This window comes from Zootoca vivipara, chromosome 1 (assembly GCF_965207765.1).
Source record: "Zootoca vivipara chromosome 1, rZooViv2.hap1.1, whole genome shotgun sequence".
Classification (NCBI taxonomy): Eukaryota; Metazoa; Chordata; class Lepidosauria; order Squamata; family Lacertidae; genus Zootoca; species Zootoca vivipara.
The window spans coordinates 25,182,681-25,204,780 of record NC_142582.1 but is presented as its reverse complement, the minus strand read 5'-3'; the positions used below and the strand labels follow the sequence as shown (position 1 = coordinate 25,204,780).

Here is a 22,100-nt window from a genome sequence, read left to right as displayed (position 1 = left end):
TTTTGTAATTTATTTATTTTTAAGTTGCTTATTGTTTTATCCAAAGCTAACACGGTAACAATACATATATTTTTCCTCACCAGTTGAAGTAAAAAAAGGAAGAAACAGAGAAACAAGTTCCAAAGATCCTATGGAGTGAAATTAGCCAACAGTTTGTACATCCATTTTCAGCACCATCAGCTTTCAGCGTAGTAACCCATTTATCAAGATTTAAGCCTCTAAGTAGTCAGAGACTATTTACACAAAGGTCAGTAACCGAGTGGTCCTCAGAGTTCATTGACATCCAGTGTAGAATTTTAACTTGAGTAAAATTATCATACAGGTGAACAGCAAAATGAGAAAATATAAATCTTTGAAAAACTACGCAGAAAACAAAAACAAATGTCTTATGCCGTCTCAGAAAGGCAATATTATAATAATTCTTGACTAAAGGTCAACAATGAAGTCTCATGTATGTGGATTGGGTACAAAAATCACTTTGAAAGTCCCTCTCTAAATCTGAAGCTAAAAATCTTTGTTCCTTTTCCAAAATTTGCACAACATTCATTCCTTATCTTTCTCAGCTGGAGGCTAAGCAGCTAACTAACCAGAAAGCTTCACAAAGTTCCCCTTTGATTAGACCTAGGCTGGAAGCATTTTTGAAAGCTTTCTAGAGAAGTCATTTATGGATTCACCTCCCACAGCAACGTTTGACAGAAGCAGTAAGAGGTCTCCTCTGGTGTGAATAGTAGAAACCCCTTCTGGAGCTCATGGAGCCCCAATGGAGACATTACCAATTAGGAGCCAACAACAAAAGCTCTGAGCTGTATGTGTATCATCAGTGTGTTGCCAATACACAGGTAACCCTTCATTTGGTCACTGAACATTGGTGTGTGAAGCAACTGGACCCCTATAACAGCAGGTGCAATCGCAGTTTAAGCATCTTAATTCACCTGTCATCTTTCTAATCTTTTCTATTGACTTCACAGATTCTCTACAATTTTAATTACTGGCTTTCAGAATCAAAGACTCAGGAGTAGCTGATCATGTTGGGATCCACCTTTCACACTTCAGTTATGAGCAAGTCTTAGAATTTATTCTAATGGGTCCTAAAGTTGCCCATCTTTGGGGACATACAAAGTCTATGGTATCCCATGGGTGTTTGGGGAGGGTACTCACGTTGTGAGGTAAACTTGCAGTGGGTCTGTCCTACAGACAGGGCTCAGGGAAACTCCAACAGTTGTATTTATTTGCAACAGGGTGAGCTCCCATTGCTTGGTCCCAGCTCCTGCCAACCTAGCAGTTTGAAAGCACGTCAAAGTGCAAGTAGATAAACAGGTACCACTCCGCAGGTACCACTCCGGCGGGAAGGTAAACGGTGTCTCCGTGCGCTGCTCTGGTTTCGCCAGAAGCGGCTTAGTCATGCTGGCCACATGACCCGGAAAAACTGTCTGCAGACAAACACCGGCTCCCTCGGCCTGTAGAGCGAGATGAGCACCGCAACCCCAGAGTCGTTCACAACTTAACTGTCAGGGGTCCTTTACCTTTATACAAATGAGCTTGGACTTGCTTCACAATAAAGGCAGTGCTATGTGTGTGGTGGTACTCATTGGTACAGAGTACCATAACCTTTCTTTCGCTTTTGGCTACCCATGGCAGCCATTTTCTTCCTAGGGCTTGCTGATCAGAAGGTCGGCGGTTCAAATCCCTGTGACGGGGTGAGCTCCCGTTGCTTGGTCCCAGCTCCTGCCAACCTAGCAGTTCGAAAGCACATCAAAGTGCAAGTAGATAAATAGGAACCGCTACAGCGGGAAGGTAAACGGCGTTTCCGTGTGCTGCTCTGGTTTGCCAGAAGCGGCTTTGTCATGCTGGCCACATGACCTGGAAGCTGTACGCCGGCTCCCTCGGCCAATAATGCGAGATGAGCGCGCAACCCCAGAGTCGGTCACGACTGGACCTAATGGTCAGGGGTCCCTTTACCTTTACCTTTTTACCATAACCTTTCTTTCCCTTTTGGCTACCCATGGCAGCCATTTTCTTTCTTTTTTTATAATATATTTATTAAAAATTTTGCAAAAAATACAGAAAAGGAAAAAAACAAGCGCAAAAGGAAAAACATTAGGAAAAAAGGGAAAACCAAAAAATAGGTAAAAAAGAAAAAAAAATACAGGGTATCAAAACGAAACAATATCTCATTACAATCTTATCCCCAACTTCCCCGTCCCTCCCTCCCCGGGTCCATTACAAATCTTGTTTCACAGCATTGACTATATTAAACCTATTAATTATATAATTCTCAAAATATCTTCATTTTAACTATTTCTTTTAATTTCCCTTAGCCTTTAATTTCCCCCTAAAAAGAAATTCTTTTCCTAATTTCAAATTCTAACAATCCCCAACCCCTTTCTTAATCCCAGGTTCCGTCCTCCCCCTCTCCCCAAGTAGCAATTTCCCTAACTCCCCGGCCAGCATCTTTATACCATCCAAATTCAAACCTTTTAATCCATCCATTATTTATATTTATATACCTTTCTCACCCCACACCCACTCTTGTCCATTTCAACCCACCCCATTCATTCTTCCTCCCATTCTGTTGCTTTGTCTCTTCAGCCAGTCTCCCACCCCAATCTTCATTTTCATTGTTCTCTGTTGTAGCCAGTCTTCTATCTGGCTTGCTCCCCCCCACACTCTCACTGGGGGAGAACAAACCAAAATGTTCCCTCCCTCCACGTTTTTATAGTCCATTTCTGGGGTCTGATCCCCCTCTCTCACTGGGCGGACCAGTTCCCCAGGTCCATCTTGGTCATGAGCTTCTAAAGTCAAATGGGTATTCAGCGTTTCCTCTCTCACAGGGTACGCTGATTTCTCAGTCTGTTGCTCCTTGTCTTCTTTCTGTTGTTTGTTATTCCCTTCTTCATCCAAGTCCAAGGTTTCCGTAGGAGGTATTTGCTGCTGATCTTCTTCTAAAGACTGGATATTTCTTTTGCCATAACATATTTCTTCTGTCATTTCTCGGATAAATTCCAGAATGTACTGTAGACTATTTTCCTCTGTTTGCATCATGGTTTGGTATGAGCTTTCGTGTGCATGCACACTTCATCAGATCATGCACACAAGAGCTCATACCAAAATAAAAACTTAGTTGGTCTTTAAGGTGCTACTGAAGGAATTTTTTTTATTTTGTTTCGACTCAGACCAACACGGCTACCTACCTGTAACTAAAACAAAACTAAGTTTCCAACTAGTTCCTGTCACCAAACTGTGGAGGGAGCCACACCTACCCAGGGCGGGCATTTCTATTACAAACCGCCAATTATCACCACCGCCAACTACCGTGCTGGCATTAACGGCAGCTGCACTTACGGTACTTTGTAACTACCATATCCCATCATATTATACAACTCAGAAATGTTGCAAGGCTGTGAGATTTAGAGCAAAGGTCGCGGCTGCACTGCTTCCCACAGTTTTATGACATTTGAAAAAGGAAACATGACACACGTAGGAAGCACAGCCTTCCAACAACCAATTAATTCTTAGGAAACGACCTCGTGTAGCGATGGGCTGGCATCAGCCTGCTCACCTCAGAAATGACAGTCCTCATCAACAAATACTTGAGTGCGCAGAGAAGAATCATAGCTATATTACCATAAATTGTATTGCATTCCTTCTCTTTCTTCCACCCACCTTTTTCACTTTATTTTGTACCACTGCAATACTTTAAAATATTAATACAGTTATACCTTGGATCCCAAATTCCTTGGTACTCGGACATTTTGGTTCCCGAACGCCACAAACCTGAGTGTTCCAGTTTGTGAACGTTCTTTGGAACCCAAATGTCCTATGGGGCTTCCACGGCTTCTGATTGGCTGCAGGAGCTTCCTGCAGCCAATCAGAAGCTGCACTTTGGTTTCCAAACATTTTGGAAGTTGAACAGACTGCCAGAACGGGTTCCGTTCGACTTCCAAGGTACATCTGTACCAGGGCCGTCTTAAGCATGCCTGGCGCCCTGGCGCCGTGGTGCGACGGATCCCTCCAGCGCCCCGCCCCCACCCTGTTTCCCAGCGCGGTGGGCGGGCAGGCGCAGGGCGCAGCAGGGTCGATGCCTGGAGGGCCGGTGCCCTGCGCCACGCAGCCTGGCCGTAGGGCCGGCCCTGGGCCAGGGTGTGCTGCCCACCGCCTGTTGCAACGCCCCTGCGTGCGGCGGAGGCGGCCCCAGGCCCGCGCGCCTTCAGAGAGCGGCTGGGGCTGCATCCAGTGTGCCTGGGGCGGCCTCCACCGCACCTCTCAGCAGGCGCCCCGCGCCACCAGACCTGGGCCTAGAGACGGCCCTGATCTGTACTAATGATATCGTGGAGTTGGCAAAGGTTATACTCTCATACAACAGTGATGTGTTGATGGGAAGTGCTGTAGCTCACTGGTAGAGCATCTACTTTGAAAGTCCCAGGTTTAAACCTTGGCATCTCCAGGGAATGTCTCATCTGGAACCTTAGAGAGCTGCTGCCAGTCAGTGAAGACAATATGGAGCTTATACTGGTCTGACTCAGTATAAAGGAGCATCCTATATTCTTGTGGTGAATATGGGGAAAAATGAACACCATGTTGGAAAGTATTTGTTAGAAAGGGAGTGGTATTAAAATGAGAGAGCAATTGCTCTCAGGGTGTACACCAGCTGCTAGTCTCTTCACATATTGCATCAAGTGAAGATTACTTCATTTGATCAGTATTTCTTCCCCTCTCTGCAAGTTAAATATAGAATCACAGTTGATCACACATTTACCTCATGTTCATCAATGAGAAAAAGCTTTACTGTGCCTTGCCTGCAGGGCACAAAATCTACTTACTTACTTACTTACCAATTTTATATTTCGCCCTTAATCCGAAGATCTCAGGGCAATTCACAAGATAAAAATACAGGATAAAAAGCACAAAATAAATAGTTAAAACAAAAACAAAATAATAACCTCCCCTCCCGCAAACACATTTAAAAGACTGTAGAATATGAATCAACCAAAATTCCTAGCATAAAAGGGTAATGTGATTATCATTCCTGACAGGCTGTACTATTATTGTTCCCTGATGGACAGTATAGTTTGGTTCTATGTTTGTTGAAACTTGCATATTTGACTCATCCTCTAGCTCAGACCTCACTGGTTTATTAAAAGGGTTCTGTACTAATGGTGGGTCACAGGGGTGCGAACTTGAACAAAATATTGGGGGGGGGGGTCCCCAGGCAAGCCCCATCTCACATAATCCATTACAAGACACGGTGCACACACATCATTGGAATGGCAATGCCTATCATTGGGGGAGCTGGCCCCCTCAAATGCTTTGGGGGAGGTCAAAGGGACTGTGGCCCCTAGGAGTTGGCTCCAATGGTGGGTCAAAAGCTCAACATATGGCTGATTTTTATTTTTATTTACTTGGGGAGCATGGAGGCATTTAGTGGGCAAAAGGGGCCATGCATCCCCTTTATGTCTTTTTGTGGCCGTTACAAGAGTTTCAAATGGCGGCAACAGTCCTGCTGGTGCTCGTCTTGATGGCCGCCATCTGGTAGCTGTGGAACCACTGGTCTCACCATTCAGGAAAGTGATGTGGCTTGTGAGGGTTGGGGTTAGCAGCGGCAGTTTCTTGCCGTTTCCTCGTGAGCTCCCTCGCCATTGGCTATGTTGAAGAACAGAACTGTGAGTGCTACGCGGCCTACTCAGTACCCTTAAGCCTGCCTTCTGTAGTAGAAAAAGGCAACCCTGAAGTAAGAGCCCTCTCTCAGTTCAGTCAGCTTCTTCAGAGAATGCTGCAGGAAGCAAAATCGCTTTGGCCTAGGATGCCATGTTTTGCCTAGAATGGCAGGTGTGTCCTACAATGAGGTTGAAAATGGGGAGACTTAACCTTGAGAGATGAAAACAAGCATTGATTAGGATGCCAATGGTGCCAGTCAGAAGAAGGCGTTTGTCTTGCCAGAGCTAATAACCAAGCAGGGCTTACTGTGTTCTCCAATATGTTGCTGGACATGATTCCTATGATGTCCATTGGCCATGCTGCCTGAGACTGATGCGAGGTGGAATTCAGGTTACCGGTGGTAACCTGCAAAGTTATAAATATCTAAAGTTATTTTAGATTATTTGTTTGTTTCGTTTCGTTTCTCCCGCCCTCCAGTTTGCAATGGAACTCCCATAGTGGCTCACAAAAATATAACACCACTATTAAAATATAGTAATTTTAAATAATTGGTTAAATTATTTAATTCAATTGAAGGAAGTATTACTCATTTACACCAATACTGTGACCCTTGACTCTGGGCCATGTGTTTCGTAGCTGAGGAACCACAAATGTGACTCACTGCCAAACTGAATACACCTGTACAACATAAATAACTTATGTAATCAACAATGTGACTCATGAGAGCCAACTAAACCTGCAATTTGTTTATGACTTGAGTCAGAAGGCACTCATTGTGATGCCTTAATTTAAAAAGTCAAAAGGTTGTTCTGTGCAGGAATCATCTTTAGAAGATTGCCAGGGAAGAAGGAGAGAGAGAGAAGGAGAGAGAGAGAACACAAGAAGTTTTTGGACTAGCTGTACTTGTAGCCAACCTGCCAACATATTTTCTCCGACTCAGTAGGTACGTACCAATTCCATATTTGGGATGCAAGCATTTTACTAATTGGTGTAATGTAGTGGCTGTAAAAGTGTGAGTTATGAGATGGTGATCCTCTGGTTCAAATCTCCATACTGTCATGGACTCGCCTGGGGGCCTTATACAAGCCAAAGCAACAAAGAGTATTGTGGCGCCTAAAAAAATCCCAACAAACGTAAGCTGTTGTGGGTTTTAAGTCAGCCATAGCCTCCTAGACACCCAATCCTTGTAACGCAGGGACCATAATGTTGTTGTACCACAAGGTGTTATTGCAATGATAGAGATAATGCATAGCAAGTACTTTGGGAACTTAGGGCATAATTGGTACATAGTACATTATTATTATTGTTGTTGTTGTTATTAATTATTCTAACTTTTCCTTACTGAGATGGATAGAAACAGGGTAGAAAATAAAGCATATTGTATGTGCATGTCAGTCTGTCTGACTATCCACCCATCCTTCTCGCTGGGTTGTGAATGATTAAATCATGCTCTATGAAATTATAAATGAAATCAATGGGCATGACTAACTCACGTCGATTCTTTCAATGGGTCTACTCTATTATTTGCCCATTATTATAGTTACTTATTATTTCCTTTAATATTTACAAATGCTGTTGGAAAATAAAGAAAGAAAGAAAGGAGATTCTTCCAAATTATCGTCTGGCAACTCTACAATGATTCCATAGGGACCTTGAGTTGCCACCTTTCCCATGACATAAGCACATGTCCCCACATTCCCTCACTCATGCAACGGGGAGCATGTGAAATTTACCACCCCCCTTTTCTGGTTTTGTCTGCTCTTTCAGCCAGCCTTGCGGTGCTGCTTTCAAACACCAGGTTCGTCTACTGCAGGTCTTTAATGCCTATCTAATTAACTTGGTAACATAGTAAATCTCTTATTACTATCTTAAAATACAACTCTATTCTAATTAATTCTTGATACTCAATACAATAAAACACTTAACTAAATCTTACTATACAACAGTAACTCAACTAATCCTCATCTACAACCTCCTTATACTTCCAAATCTTTTATTAAGCACTGCTAATCTTACAATTATTTTCTAAATGAACTTTAAACTTCTTCCAATCTTCTTCCACCGATTCTTCCCCCTGCTCACGGAGTCTCCCGGTCAGCTTGGACAGTTCCATAAATTCTATCAGCTTCAACTGCCAGTCGTCCACCGTCGGTATATCTTCAGTCTTCCAATTTCTTGCTAATACTATTCTAGCTGCTGTTGTGGCATACAGAAAAAAACGTAATATCTTTCTTAGGTAATTCCTCTCTAATTATAGTCCCCGGTTTTTCAAATCTGTCCCCAGACAAAATCCGTCCCTGGAATGTCCCTGGATTTCATTTAATGTCCCCGGATTTAAGTGTTGTAGATTTATTAGTCGGGAATGAATGATGCGTGATTGGTTCAACGGCACAAGACCCATCATATGGGGACTTCTGGCGAGGCAAAATGGCGGGCGCCAGGGCAGTGAGCAGCTCCTGAAGCCGGCCAGAGCCAACTGCGCTACCAGCCTGGCTCCGGGCTGCTGAGGCTGCCGCTGCCACCGCCACTGCCAAGGGGGAACCGGATACGCCTGCCGCGTCAACTGGGGGAACTGCTGACACACACACTCCCACGACCCAAATCAAGCCGGGAGAGCGCTCGGCCACCCGGCTGACTGCCCAGCGGTGCTCTGGGGCCAGGAAAACCCCAGAGCTGATGCAGGGAGAAGGGGAAGGAAGAGAGAGAAAGACGAAGGAGAAAAAGAGGGGAGGCCTGACCTTGCCATGCTGCTGCCGCTGCTGAGGAAAAAAGGTAGGAGAGCTCTGGGAGGGCAAGGACATGTGGCTGAGCCCAGGCCCGACCCAAGGCTACTCCATGGTGGCTAGCGCTCCAAGAGAGGAAGGCCAGAGGAAGGCCATGCAGCAGAGGAGGCCACAGAAGAGAAGATATTACTTCTTAATTTTTTAAAATAATAATAATTAATAATAATAATAATAAAGTGTCCCCGGATTCTTTGAAAAAAATCTGGTAAGCTGAAGCTACCCTGCTATCTCCCCTTTCAAGCGTTTGACTTCCCACTGGAAAGGTGCCTGTGGACACCCATAAATGGAAGAATTTGGTGAGGAACCAAGGAAAAGGGGAGTCAGAGAGAAAAAGAATATAAAGGAAAGGAAGAAGGAAGCAATTTAGAATGAAAGATAAAGCTAGGAAGAAAGTAGGTGTGGGTTGCTCTGCTGCGTGTGTGTGTGTGCGTGCGTGCGCACACGCACAAACACGCCCAAGGATGAGTATGAGAGAGAGGTGTGTTTGTTTCTAGGAATGTTGGCTCATTTCCTTGTGTGATCTGCTTTGCAAGGGCATGTGATCTTCACTCCATGGATTCATAGGATTTGTGACATCACTAGAGCTTGCCTTGTGACATCACCAGACCCTGCCATGTGAGCCCCAGGCTTTTGGATGCTGGAGACCAGGGAATCTCAAGGGCAGGAGATCTGCTACATTCGCTCTGCCCTGCCAAGGAAGGAACATGGGAGTTGTGTCAGCAACCACTGGGTGGATCCAACCGTCAGCTCCTTACGATCACAAGGGTGACTATTCTTGTTGTCATCTCCTTCATGATCAGTGTAGCTCACCTCTAAGTGTACATAGCTCAATGACAACCTTCTTCCTCAGATCGAGACAGCAAACAAGGAAAAATTAGCATGGCATAATCTCAGAGAGGGTTGGAAACTGAAGTCCACGTCTTTCTAGGTCAGGATACCATTAGAGGGAAAGAAGCGGGTGTACACCTCGACCCTGATTTCAAACAACATTTGGATTTCTGAGACTATTTCACCCTTTCTGTGTGCTAAATTGTAATTTCTTTTTTATTCAGTCAGCAAGCTACAGAGCAGTCAAAGAAAACCCATAACTACAGAAAAGCATGTGTGAGACCGGGAAAAGAGCAATTGAGACACTCTTTCCGATCCAAAATTGTATGGCATATAGTGGGATCTTAAAATACAATATGAGAGACTTTCATATTTTATTTTATTTTTGAAAAAAAAGTACTAGTTTCATGTAATCCAGAATTTGTAAAAGAAAATTCTTAGAAAGGAGGCATTGGAATGTGGCAGTAACCAAGCCACTTATCTCAGACCTGATTTATTGTAAATTAAAGCAAAACTGAAGCATCTAAATAAACTCATTCATCTGTTCTCCAAAAGAGTTTCCTGTGCAAATGCAGGTCAGTGCCTTGACTGCCAGATTAAACATGCACTGTTAAGATATGGGAATATGATCTGAGGCACTATTCCTGACAGGGTGTTGAATGGGCATTCCAGGATAAACTTGGAGGTGAAATGTGAAACTCCTAAATTTACATGGATTCTTAAAAGGAAATGCTGGTAGGTGAAGCCAGAGCCAATGAAAAAAAGAGAGCTAGCCGGTTGGTTGTAAGATCATAGAATCTTAGATTTGGAAGGGATCCTAAGGGTCATCTAGTCCAACCCCCTGAAGTGCAGGAATCCCAGCTAAAGCATCCGTGACAGATTGCTATCCAATCTCTGCTTAAAGACCTCCAAGGAAGGAGAGTCCACCCACCTCCCGTGGAAGTCTGTTCCACTGCTGAACAGCTCTTACTGTCAGAAAGTTTCCCCCAAAATGTTTAGTCGGAATCTCCTTTCTTATAAATTGAAGCTATTGGCTCGAGTCCTACCCTCAAGAGCAGGATAAAACAAGCATGCTTCCTCTTCCATGTCACAGCCCTTAAAGTTATTTGAAAGTAGCTATCATATCTCCTCTCAGTCCTTTCTTTTCCAGGCTAAGCATACCCAGCTCCTTCAAGCATTCTTCAAGGCAGGTGTTGAGGGGCTGATGAAGTAGTTCTCCATTAGCCCTAATTGGTCTCCAGTGGCTTTTCCAGACTTTTCCAGTACTTTGTGTGCTGCAAAGAATTAGGTTTGTGCGATTAAAGCGGATGAAAATGCTTTGTTGCCCTTGTGCGAAAAACCCACTTTTAAAAAATGGAAATGGCCTTTTTGCAGTTAGGAAAGTGATGAAGAAATGCCTTGAACCAGGCATCCCCAAACTGCGGCCCTCCAGATGTTTCGGCCTACAACTCCCATGATCCCTAGCTAACAGGACCAGTGGTCAGGGAAGATGGGAACTGTAGTCCAAAACATCTGGAGGGCCGAAGTTTGGGGATGCCTGCGAACAGTGTGGAATGCATGAATGATTGGTTGGTGAGAAGGTGAATATACAGCCTGTAAGCAAATCAGGGTGAATGTAAAAAGGGATTGGACAGATTTGTGGAGAATAAGGATATGAATGGCTACTGGTCCAGTCTCAGAGGCAGTACAGCTCTGAACACTAGCTCCGTGGGATTGTGAGCAGGAAGGGCTCTTGCACTCAGGTCTTGGTATCTGGTTGGCTGCTGTGAGAATAGAACGCTGGACTAGATGGGCCTCTGGTTTTATCCAGCAGCCAGGCTCCTACTATGTGTGTTTGAAAAGAGAACAGAGAGTTTTAAAGGGTTTCCCCTTCCCTTTCCTGAAGAAGTGAGAGGTGACTGAGAAGCATTTATCCTTCTTCCATTTAAAAAAGAGGAAGCAATGAAGCTGAGAAACTTTACTTATCTGAGAAAAGCTGCCTGGATGATCTAAAATAAATTTTAGATTTAAAAAAATGGGGGATTTTTGAAACAAACGGAAGTTGAGGAATGTCATGCTCCTTGGAGAGGATATAAGCTTCTAAGAACGGAGCCTATACAGTTGCGGCTCTGAAGTCGTAGCAGGCACACCCTTCAAGGGAGGTTTGCCTGTGTTCCTCCTGGGTCTCCTTTCGAAGGCAAGTGAAAACATTTTTATTTCACCAGGCTTTTGGGATGTAACTGGAGGCGTGCTTTAACTGTTGCTCTGTTATCAACAACTTTCGTAACTGTGTATCTGCATGCAAACTGTTCTGGGGGGGGGGGAATTGTATGGAATATTCAATATTTGCAGGGAATGACACAATTGGTGGGTTATTTTCCTTGCAGGGTAGAACAAATTTATACATTTGTTTGTTTGTTTTTTAAAAAAATCTTGTTTATTTATTTTAAATAGCGCTATAACACCCCCTTATCAAATTTGGATTCAGGATAGTTTGCAACGAGGGTGATGGGCTTTTGAACTTCCAGGTGCTGTTGGATTCCCAGCTCCTGTCACAGCCGACTGTTGTTCATGCTGGCTGGAACTGAAGGGTCATAGATTCCCCACCCTTGTTTTACAGCATTAACAGTACAATCCTACACATGCCTACTTGGAAGTAGAAGCTTCCATTGAGTTCAATGGGTTTTCTTCCTGAATCGCAGTCTAAAAATTCAGAAAGCTATAAACCATACAATTTTTTTAATAAAAAAAAACCCAACTACTTCTTATGTTATGAGAGGCTCAATGCTAGTCCGTAGCGATTGTTGCAAACTTACTTCAGATCTGTGCGAGCTTACTAAAGAGCAGCTGTATTGTTCCGTAATTATTTCACCAATAGGTTGACTGCATCTTTGCGAGCGAAATTCCGGAGGAAGTGAGGACAGACAACCGCATCTACCTATTCCATTCTGCAACATCGTGTGCGCAATGTCCTGCTTTTAAAATGAGTCCTGCCACACAGAGGGAAGTAATCTGAGAAGATAAACAAACAGCATATTGATCCAGCCAGATCATATAGGAGGAGAAACACCCTTTCCCGGAGGAGCCACAGCCAGCATGACAGCGGTAAATGTATAGATGGACTCTGTTTTGTTTTGCAACTCTTTAGTTTTCAGCCAGCCTCCGAAGCAGGTGATTGCTTTATGCTGCTGTACCTCTATGCGTACAAGTGATCTGAAGCCATGGCACTGAAGAAGTCAAGCCAGCATTGCCTTCAGCAGCACTGCAGAATCAGGGCAAGAAATGGGTGTACACAAGTCTGAGCTCATCTTTGAAATATCTAGATGGCCTCGGTCAAGTGATTCTTTCCCAACCTCAGTTTCCTCTCTCTGATGTGATGATACTGATGTCCTGCCTCACGGAGTTGTTCTGAAGATGGGTGAAGTGATAGTTGTAATTAATTCTGTGCTGTGGAAATGTTACAGGCATGCTCGTTCCAGGCTGAAGGCATATGGTGGAGCCAGCAAGCTGAATGAGCTAAGCAGAGCTGGGTCTGGAAAGTGCGCATAAAAGTGCATTAGACTAGGGAGGGCGACTTGGACAGATGCATAGATTAGGCAAAACTGCATTAAAAACGTGCATATTTCGAGAAATGCACATTAAAAAGCTGAGGAACTTTTCATAATGACTTTTTAATAATAATAATAATAATAATCACAGACTGATGCAGAAATGTTAGAAACATATATAATTGTAGAGTTGGAGGGGACCCCAAGGGCCCTCTAGTCCAGCCCCCTGCAATGCAGGAATATGCAGGTGGCCCATATGGGGATCAAACCTGCCACATAGGTGGTGTTAGCACCATGCTCTAACCAACTGAGCTAACTCTCATTGTGGCAAACTGAATTAAAGACTGGGGAAAGTGTGAAACTGAGAGAAACTGAAATTGGCAGAGTTGTACATCCCTACATCCTGCCAGTGCCTGAGTGGGGATGTTCAGGAAGCCCCATATAATAAGATACCTTGAGTTCAAAGGAAGAAATGTAGGGTATAAATACTCCCTCTCTAGAAATGCTAGACTGGCTCCCTCCTTGCTGCCCTTCTGCTGGCAGGTGAAGATTTCCTTATTCCTACAGGCTTTTAGGGACTGACTGCTTTGAATGAAAATTTCATTGTAATTCTCTGTATGTTTTTAATAGAGCTTATTTATATGTGTGTGAGACGCGGGTGGCGCTGTGGGCTAAACCACTGAACCTAGGGCTTGCTGATCAGAAGGCCGGCGGTTTGAATCCCCGCGACGGGGTGAGCTCCCGTTGCTCAGTCCCAGCTCCTGCCAACCTAGCAGTTCGAAAGCACGTCAAAGTGCAAGTAGATAAATAGGTACCGCTCCGGCGGGAAGGTGAACGGCGTTTCCGTGTGCTGCTCTGGTTTGCCAGAAGCGGCTTTGTCATACTGGTCACATGACCTGGAAGCTGTACGCCAGCTCCCTCGGCCAATAAAGCAATATGAGCGCCACAACCCCAGAGTCGGTCATGACTGGACCTAATGGTCAGGGGTCCCTTTACCTTTATGTGTGTGTGTGTGTGTGTGTGTGTGTGTGTGTGTGTGTGTATGTGTGTGTGTAGTTTTAATTTTATTAATGTTTAATTGTTTTGTTTTTCTATGTTTTAAACTGTTCCTATTTTAACTGTAAACTGCCTTGAGTCCCTGTCAGGGGGAAAAGGCAGGGTGTTGATGATAACACTAACACTAACACTAACACTAACACTAACACTAACACTAACACTAACACTAATGTAGTCAATAGAACAGATATCATACAATACATAAGGGCAAGTTGCTCCAAATATTACCTTACATCCTTTATTAATTCACTGGCCACTACCGTATTTCTGAGTCTCAAAACCTGTTGTCCTCAATAATAATAATAATAATAATAATAATAATAATAATAATAATGTATGCTATATTTCAGATTCTGTTGCATTCAAGGGACTTTACTCCCCGTATACAGCCTGATTGAGAGGCAACAAGTCTGTGGTGCTTCCTAACTACTTAAAACTTCCACACTCTGATGAATGCAAAGTGACCATTTTATTTACTGGCCCCCAGGGAAGCTTTCCTTATTTTAACAGAAGTTAAAGGCTGGCGATGGAAGGTGTGAGTGGCTCTCAGCGTTGCCCCGCTTTTTATTTCCTTTAGATTTTCACAGTCAGGAAATGATGCTAATGGCAGGAAAATGCCTGTTGTAATGTGTCTTTCTGTCTCTTTCAAGGAGGAAATGGAAGATAGCGGTCTCGAAATAGGACTTTTTTACTACGTGTTTATGTGGTTTGTCATCTGCTTCATCTGGTGGAAATGGAGAGCAGGGCAGAAGTTAAAAGACATGTACCTTGTAGGGAAATATGTGTTCATCACCGGCTGTGACTCTGGATTTGGGAAGCGGGCTGCCAAAACCTTCGATAAGAAAGGGTTTCAAGTGATCGCTGCCTGCCTGACTCAAGAAGGAGCCGCAGAGCTGAAAGCAGAGACTTCCAGGCACCTCCATGCTGTGCTACTGGACGTGACAAAGACAGAGAGCATCAAATCAGTTACGGAATATGTTAAAAAAGAAGTAGGGGATAAAGGTACGTGATGGGCACCTGCACTCTTCCCAAAATCTACTAAATGCGGTGCAGACCCCAAGAGGGCTTCTGTACATTTAAGAGAGGCATAGAATTGGGGCTATGGTCCATGGGGTCACGAAGAGTCGGACACGACTAAACGACTAAACAACAACAACAGAATTGGGGCTGCCGTGAAGGAGGAAGGCTTAACGCACAGAACTTCCCCTTCTGTGCAACATTTAAATATACAGCAGGCTCCCTCCAGGTACATATCTACCAACCTGCACAAAAAGCCAATGAATTGGTTTTTCCTTTCCTTCTTAATGCAAGCTTTTAATTAAACTTACGGGTTTGAGAAATAAAGGGATCATTGTGCATTGTGGCTTCCGTCCACTGGGCGAGGGCTCAGCCACACTTCTGCTTGCCCCATGTCTAGAAAGTATGGGTCCAAGTGGTTTCTCCCTTTGTCCCACTGCTTTTCCCCAGGGAAAATCCCCTGTTTAGTGCTAAATCGAAGCAAACATCAATCTGGAGGAATGCCCAAATTGCCATTTGCTCCGATTGAGCGCTAAAGAGCAGTGGGTACCTCCTGTGTCTGCTAGGACCAGACTTGAAATTATTTGTATATATAATTGTTACATTTACCTTTTATTTTATCGGCTGTTTTGTGCAGAGTGAGCTCTTCCCCCCCCCCTTCCTGTTTCCACAGCCTTCATGTTTTAAAAGCATAGAAAGGAAATGCCAAGTAGGTTGTGCAATGGTGTGGCACAGTGTGGGTGAGGCTGTAAAATTCTAAAACTTATTAAGAGGCTTGTTGAACAAAATGGGGCTTACTTCTGAGTAGGTATGGGGGTAATAGCATGTGAGCAGTAGAAAAAGTGGTGAGCATTACAGGGAAATTGCAGGCATTTTAAAATTATGGCTTTTTACTGTTGTAAGCTTGGTGTTGTAACTCAATGTTGTAATTTAGCCACTGCCACACAAGCCTTGACTCTTATTAGGAGCAGTATTGGCTATGGCAGGGTAGAAATAAAAACAATGGTCTTATTTTTAATAAGGGTGTCCGCAGGAATTCTTCCAGGGTTGGGGGACAGTAGAATACCAAAATGATAGGAATGTATGAAATGGCATGGAGAAAGGGGATAAATAAGTCTTTTTCTCTCCAAGTCTCATAATGCTAGGTAAAGGGACCCCTGAGCATTAGGTCCAGTCGTGACCGACTCTGGGGTTGCGGCGCTCATCTCACGTTATTGGCCGAGGGAGCCGGCGTACAGTTTCCAGGTCATGTGGCCAGCATGACAAAGCCACTTCTGGCGAACCAGAGCAGCACATGGAAACGCTGTTTACCCTCCTGCCGGAGTGGTACCTATTTATCTACTTGCACTTTGACGTGCTTTCGAACTGCTAGGTGGGCAGGAGCTGGGACCGAGCAATGGGAGCTCACCCTGTCGTGGGGATTCAAATCACCGACCTTCTGATCGGCAAGTCCTAGGCTCAGTGGTTTAAACCACAGCGCCACCCTCTCATAACGCTAGCACTCTAGAATAACTACTCCCATAAGAGGCAGTGACGGCCACCATCTTGGATGGCTTTAAAAGAGGGTTTGACAGATCCATGGAGGACCAGGCTGTCAACGGCTGCTAAGAACAATAACTATATTCTCCCTCCACTGTCAGAAGCACTGCAGTATGCTTCTGAATACCAGTTGCAGGAAACCACAGGCGCAGAGAGTGTTGTTTTGCGCTTATGGGTTTCCCATGGGCATCTGGGTTGCCACTGTGAGAACAGGATACTGGCCTGATCCAGTAGGTTCTTGTTACGGTCTGGGGAGCAGGCTAGTTCCTCATAAACCAACAAACAAAGAAACGAGAAGAATACCTGCCTCATTTCAAAACACCTTAAAGTTTTAAGGTCATGCCGCTGTTCATGATTTGGATTTGATTTTAACTACGTCCTGCATAATAAATTGTTGAGGAGGCACTTTACTATTTTATATGGCAAGCTCCCTCATATGACAGGATGCAAACTGAAGTATTGCATTAGTGAGTGAGCAGTTACGCGTGGAGCAATTATGTGGAGATAATTGTGGAGATAATTGTCCTATTCAGAGCTTTCACATTGCCCTCATAATATAACAATACTTTTCAGCAGTGGCAACACACACATTCATCAGTGAGTTGCCGCATGATGAAATGTCAAGTGGTGTGCATGCGTGTATGAATTAACCCCCGCTCACTCAGACTAAAGTGTTCAGAGTAAAGAAATGGCATGATTGTGAATTGCTACCAATTAACATGGCTGGGTTACTGTTATGACCTTTCTGTTTTTACGTAGATGTAATGATATTTATATACCATTATGATGATGATCTTATTCTCTGCCTTTCGAATAATAATGATAATGGGGATGTTAAATCTCAGAAATCAATTTCTCCCCAAATGTTTCATTCTCAGACCTAATAAATTATCTTTTTCTTTGTTTTTTTAAAATCTGTCTCCCCTCCGCCCCCATAGGTCTGTGGGGCCTGATCAATAATGCAGGAATTATGGGAGTCTCAGCACCAACTGACTGGCTGACCATCGAGCAGTATAAAGCACCGATTGATGTTAATCTAATAGGCCTCATCAATGTTACATTACACATGCTGCCATTGGTGAAGAAGGCAAAGGGAAGGATAATAAACGTAACCAGTGTTGGAGGTGTTCTACCAATATGCTCAGGTGGTTATTGTCCATCCAAATATGGGGCAGAAGCATTCACCGACAGTTTAAGGTAAAATGGTAGTTAATGGATGGCCTTCATAATGCATGCATGATTCAACCCAAACTGAGCATGGGTTCGGTGCCTGCATGCAGGGGATAAAACTGGGCTTGGTAGAATTCTGTTTCCACCATGCCACTGGCCTCACCACCACCAACATCCATCCAAATCTATCTCTCATGCTACCTGAATCAGGGGTCATCCGGCAAAATGGCGCACCCATGAGACAGTGCTCCTTATATGTATCAGTTCAAAAACTAACATAGTTCTTGGTCATCTGTTTTTTTATACCCAACTTTCTCCACTTGTCCTCCATTTCAAGATAGTACACAAAATACTAGTATATATGACTTATTTGGGTGTAAATCATGGGCTCCATCTGCCCATATTCTGTCACAAATGATCTCTTACTTGAAACATAAGTGCTGCACATCATGAAAAGGATTTGAAGGTCTGTGCTGAACATCTGAACCCAATGTCTTCTTGGGTTGCATTGGCGCATTAATTGTGGAGCAAGAACCAATGACCAAGTTGTTGCAGAGAGTGGCCCAGATCCCTGGGATCTGGTGGAGCCATTAATAAAAAATGAATGAAGAGATACAATCTGGTTTAAATGTCAAGGAGATAGGCAGGAGTTCATATGAGGACATGCATGATGTATCTCTTGTGAGGTTTACCACAAGGACTCCAAAGGCATCCCATGACCTTGACTCATTTTATATATAAACTGAGAAGTTTCATTTATAAGATCTTTGTGTGTGTGTGTGTGTGTGTGTGTGTGTGTGTGTGCATGCGCGCACGCACAGAAACTATAATGTGCTGCTGACAGAATCTACATATAGTGCTTTCTCTAAAAATCCACCCAAACCATTGACCAAAATTAATGACAGCTTTTTTACTTTCTTTGCAGACAGGACATGATACCATTTGGAGTGAATGTTTCTTGCATTCAGCCAGGACTGTTTAAAACAGGGCTTTCTGACAGAGACATGGTCATGAGACAAAAAATGGCTGTTTGGGACACTCTTCCTCAAACTATACAAAAGCAGTATGGTGAAAAATACTTAAAGGAAGGTAAGCCATGAGTTTCTTTGTTTTGTATTAATGGAGAAAGGGCCTAAACATAATTCTGAAGTAGTCAGAAGTAGAGATGCCATCAAAGCTCACCCAAGCCTGGTTGAGAAATTACCAGTAACTTCCAGGTTTCTCAAAAGGGCACCTCAAAAAAGAGGAGAGCACAGTGACTGAGTCAATATATGCCATGGTTTTGTTTTAATATATTGAATATGTCTCACTGAAAATAATGAGAATAATAATTTTAAAAAGAGATTTTCTGTGGCAGAGAAGACTTCCTAGCATTCAACCTCCTCTGCTCTCCACCAGCCCACGGTCAAAGCACACTCCTAATCCTTCCCAGAGCTGTCTTCCCCATTGGGCTTACTGGCGCGTTGCGCCAGGGCGCTAACCTCTCAGGGGCGCCCCAGCAAGTGGGGGAGCTGCATGGTTTTGCCGGCCGCCTCCCCTTTCCCTCCTGCATGCCTGCCAGCTGCGCCCCGTCAACCATATGGCTGGCGGACGTGCAGCTTCCTTCCCAAGCCCCCATGGGAGGAGAGCAATCCCCGCAGAGGCTTGGGAAAAGGTCAACAACTCTGGGAAGTGGGGGTGGGGGCGGGGGCGGAGGGATTCTTGCGCCACGGCGCCACATATGCTTAAGATGGCCCTGGTCTTTCCCTTCATTTACCAGAGGTGAATGCAGTAATGGCAACATGTGGTAGAAAGGAGGGAAGCTTTATTGCTTCCTTCCCTCAACTTCATGCTCCACAGCATACATCATGACTGAAGAGTGGTAGGCCTTGGAATCGTCCCAAGGATTACCCACAATGCCAATAGACCTTGCAAAGACTTCCATGTCCTGCCTGCTGGATAATGGAGAGAGAAGGGAAGGGAACGAAAGGAGATAGGAAGCCTTATTGTTTAACTGCAAGTAACAATATGCCAATGCTCTTTGCACAGTGCAAAACTGGCTCCACATCAACAGTACTTCAAATAAATAAGTTAGTGTTGCACAGAATTAAGACTCTTGAAGCTTATTGCTGCATATATTTTACCTCCCTCTCCTGCTTTCATTCTCTCTGCAGAAGCAGTAAAGAAGGAGAAACTAGTGAAGCTGTGTCAGAATACAGACATCTCATTGGTTGTGCATTGTATGGAACATGCCTTAATGAGCAAATATCCAAAGGCACGGTACAGTGCAGGCATGGATGCGAAGATTCTTTGGCTACCACTTTCAAAAATGCCATCGTTTGTGCAGGACTTTGTACTCATGAAGAACAAAGTTCAGCTATTTGACCCAAACGCTGTGTAAAATGACATCCGAAAAGACTCCAATTTGTGCTGTTTCAAGCTGTGCGTACCGAACAATGAAGATGAATGCATCTGTGCTCACAGGTGATCAAGCATCCAGCGATGTTGGCAATAATTCCTTCTCTTTTCTTGTTTACCCCTTTTTTTAAAAAAAGCAGTTGTCATAAGGACTGTTTTGCCCAGGGGTAGTGAAGGCAGATCTAGATGACTCGGGTTTAGCATTTGCCAACTCAAATAAATCTTAGTGAATCGACCAGTCAAATATTGTTCGAGTAATAGTTTGAAATCATCAGTTTGTCAGAACGTTGTCAAAATACACAGACAATTATGCCCGTTACAAATACTACAACCTGTTTACAGAGCCCCGGTTCCTCCTAAGAGCTCTACCCAACACCATGGAGGTATCTCTTTCTCCTCCCACAGAAAATACTATTGACTTGTATTATTGACTTCCCAGGAACTTATGACTTGTCCCATTTTTCCTTAACAAACATTTTGGTGCTAAATGCCTCTGAGCATATATAGGCTCTCTTCCCAAAGGCAATAGATCCTTTGGGGCTTCCAAGGGCCCCTGAGCATGTACAGAACATTTTTCCTTTCTGAATAAAATGTTCCCTCGCGTATCTGAAGACTGGAAGCGCATATCCCATGCCCCACCCCCAGGCTGCTTGGCTAGGGTGGTCTCTGGGGAGGCTAGTAGAGCAGAAGTGTGCCAGCTCCTTCCTGAATGAGTAGCTGGCCTGGCCGGCCCATGAGGCAAGCTGAGACTCCTAAATCAGTGGCCAAATGTCCTGGGCCGGCCCTAATGAGCAATGAGTGGTCCTGACTCTTGCAAAGCTATGAGTGACACCCCCTTACTTCTCCCACTGCTACGCCATGGTTGCCACTGGCAGAAGGGTGCTCGTGACATATTTGGCTATGGCTGGATGGTGTCAACTAACACAATGCAACTGGTGGCAACCCCATGTTATGTGTGCTGGCTGAAAGTGTATTGAGTGACAGAATGCTGGTGTGAAACAGCTACTTGCACTTTGAACTATGGCACCACAGTCACCTGCCATAGTCAGAATGCATTGCCCACAGGAAGGAAGGAAGGAAGGAAGGAAGGAAGGAAGGAAGGAAGGAAGGAAGGAAGGAAGGAAGGAGAAGGAAGGAAGGAGAAGGAAGGAAGGAGAAGGAGAAGAAGAAGAAGAAGAAGAGGAGTTTGGATTTGATATCCCGCTTTATCACTACCCGAAGGAGTCTCAAAGCGGCTAACATTCTCCTTTCCCTTCCTCCCCCAAAACAAACACTCTGTGAGGTGAGTGAGGCTGAGAAACTTCAGAGAAGTGTGACTAGCCCAAGGTCACCCAGCAGCTGCATGTGGAGGAGCGGAGACGCGAACCCGGTCCCCCAGATTACGAGTCTACCGCTCTTAACCACTACACCACACTGGCTCTCGAAGGAAGGAAGGAAGGAAGGAAGGAAGGAAGGAAGGAAGGAAGGAAGGAAGGAAGGAAGGAAGGAAGAGCACTTGTTAAATACCACCTTCTAGTTAGTGTTTTCAACCTTGTAGATGGTTCATCCAAGGTTTTATAAGTGTTGAGCAGTAGGAGACATAAAGATTCAGCTTTCCAGTGAGGAAAAAAGAGGACAGAATACCTTGGGGCTGAATTCCAATCTGCAAACCAGTTCTTTGTGTGGCTTATAAATTTTACCTGTGAGTGGTTTACCTTGCAGGGAGGGGTTTATTGGGTTTTTGGGGGGGTTGGTTGTTCTTGTTTCTATTATGCATTTTGTGTTTTATCTTGTGTTTTTATATTGTGAACTGCGCTGAGATCTAAGCAGTTCTCAAACCATGGGGCAGGTTTCTCTTCAAGTAGTGCAGGTCACCCTATTTATGGTAGTGTTGGTGTTAGATATTCCAGAGAAGGACAGAGTCCTGAGACAGGTGAATCCTCCTCCTCCAGCTTTGATCCAAGATCTGGGTAAGTGGGTGGGCAGCCGGGTGGGGTGTAACTGCATCCTCACTGTGATTGCTTTGTAGTAATTTTACTTTTGTGTGTGTGTGTGTGTGTGTGTGTGTGTGTGTGTGTATTTAGGAAGGGTGGGCAACATATCCTGTTGTACTCTTCTAAGGCCAGTAGTACCCCAGTCCACACATCTG

At 44.3% G+C, this 22,100-nt stretch overlaps 2 protein-coding genes across 6 annotated transcripts in view; one reads left to right on the top strand and one right to left on the bottom strand.

Moving 5' to 3' along the window:
• Nucleotides 1–202, bottom strand: part of ABCB11 (ATP binding cassette subfamily B member 11) — a 47,947-nt gene extending 47,745 nt beyond the window's left edge. For 2 of the 4 annotated variants that reach the window (XM_060280342.2, XM_035133251.3), the window contains exon 1: nucleotides 81–202. The gene's annotated coding sequence lies outside the window, so the exon portion shown is untranslated. The remainder of the gene's footprint in view (nucleotides 1–80) is intronic. The other 2 variants (XM_060280346.2, XM_035133261.3) reach the window with 1 other exon arrangement.
• A 12,013-nt stretch (nucleotides 203–12,215) lies between these two features.
• Nucleotides 12,216–20,216, top strand: LOC118093693 (dehydrogenase/reductase SDR family member 9). Of its 2 annotated transcripts, XM_035133284.3 has the most exons (5): nucleotides 12,216–12,350; nucleotides 14,500–14,851; nucleotides 17,344–17,602; nucleotides 18,501–18,664; nucleotides 19,729–20,216. In XM_035133284.3, the coding sequence occupies exons 1-5, from the start codon at nucleotides 12,342–12,344 to the stop codon at nucleotides 19,953–19,955; spliced, it is 1,011 nt and encodes a 336-aa protein (XP_034989175.1). In that variant the 5' UTR covers nucleotides 12,216–12,341; the 3' UTR covers nucleotides 19,956–20,216. The 2 variants fall into 2 exon arrangements, with proteins under 2 accessions (XP_034989175.1, XP_034989165.3); XM_035133274.3 differs by lacking the exon at nucleotides 12,216–12,350 and having other exon boundaries at nucleotides 14,382–14,851.
• Nucleotides 20,217–22,100: the final 1,884 nt, after the last annotated feature.

Coding starts and splice junctions, on each gene's coding strand:
- LOC118093693 (XM_035133274.3), top strand. CDS start 14,464: ATGCCTGTTGTAATGTGTCTTTCTGTCTCTTTCAAGGAGGAAATGGAA. Junction 14,852..17,343: donor AAAAGAAGTAGGGGATAAAG/GTACGTGATGGG, acceptor CCGCCCCCATAG/GTCTGTGGGGCCTGATCAAT. Junction 18,665..19,728: donor TGAAAAATACTTAAAGGAAG/GTAAGCCATGAG, acceptor TTCTCTCTGCAG/AAGCAGTAAAGAAGGAGAAA.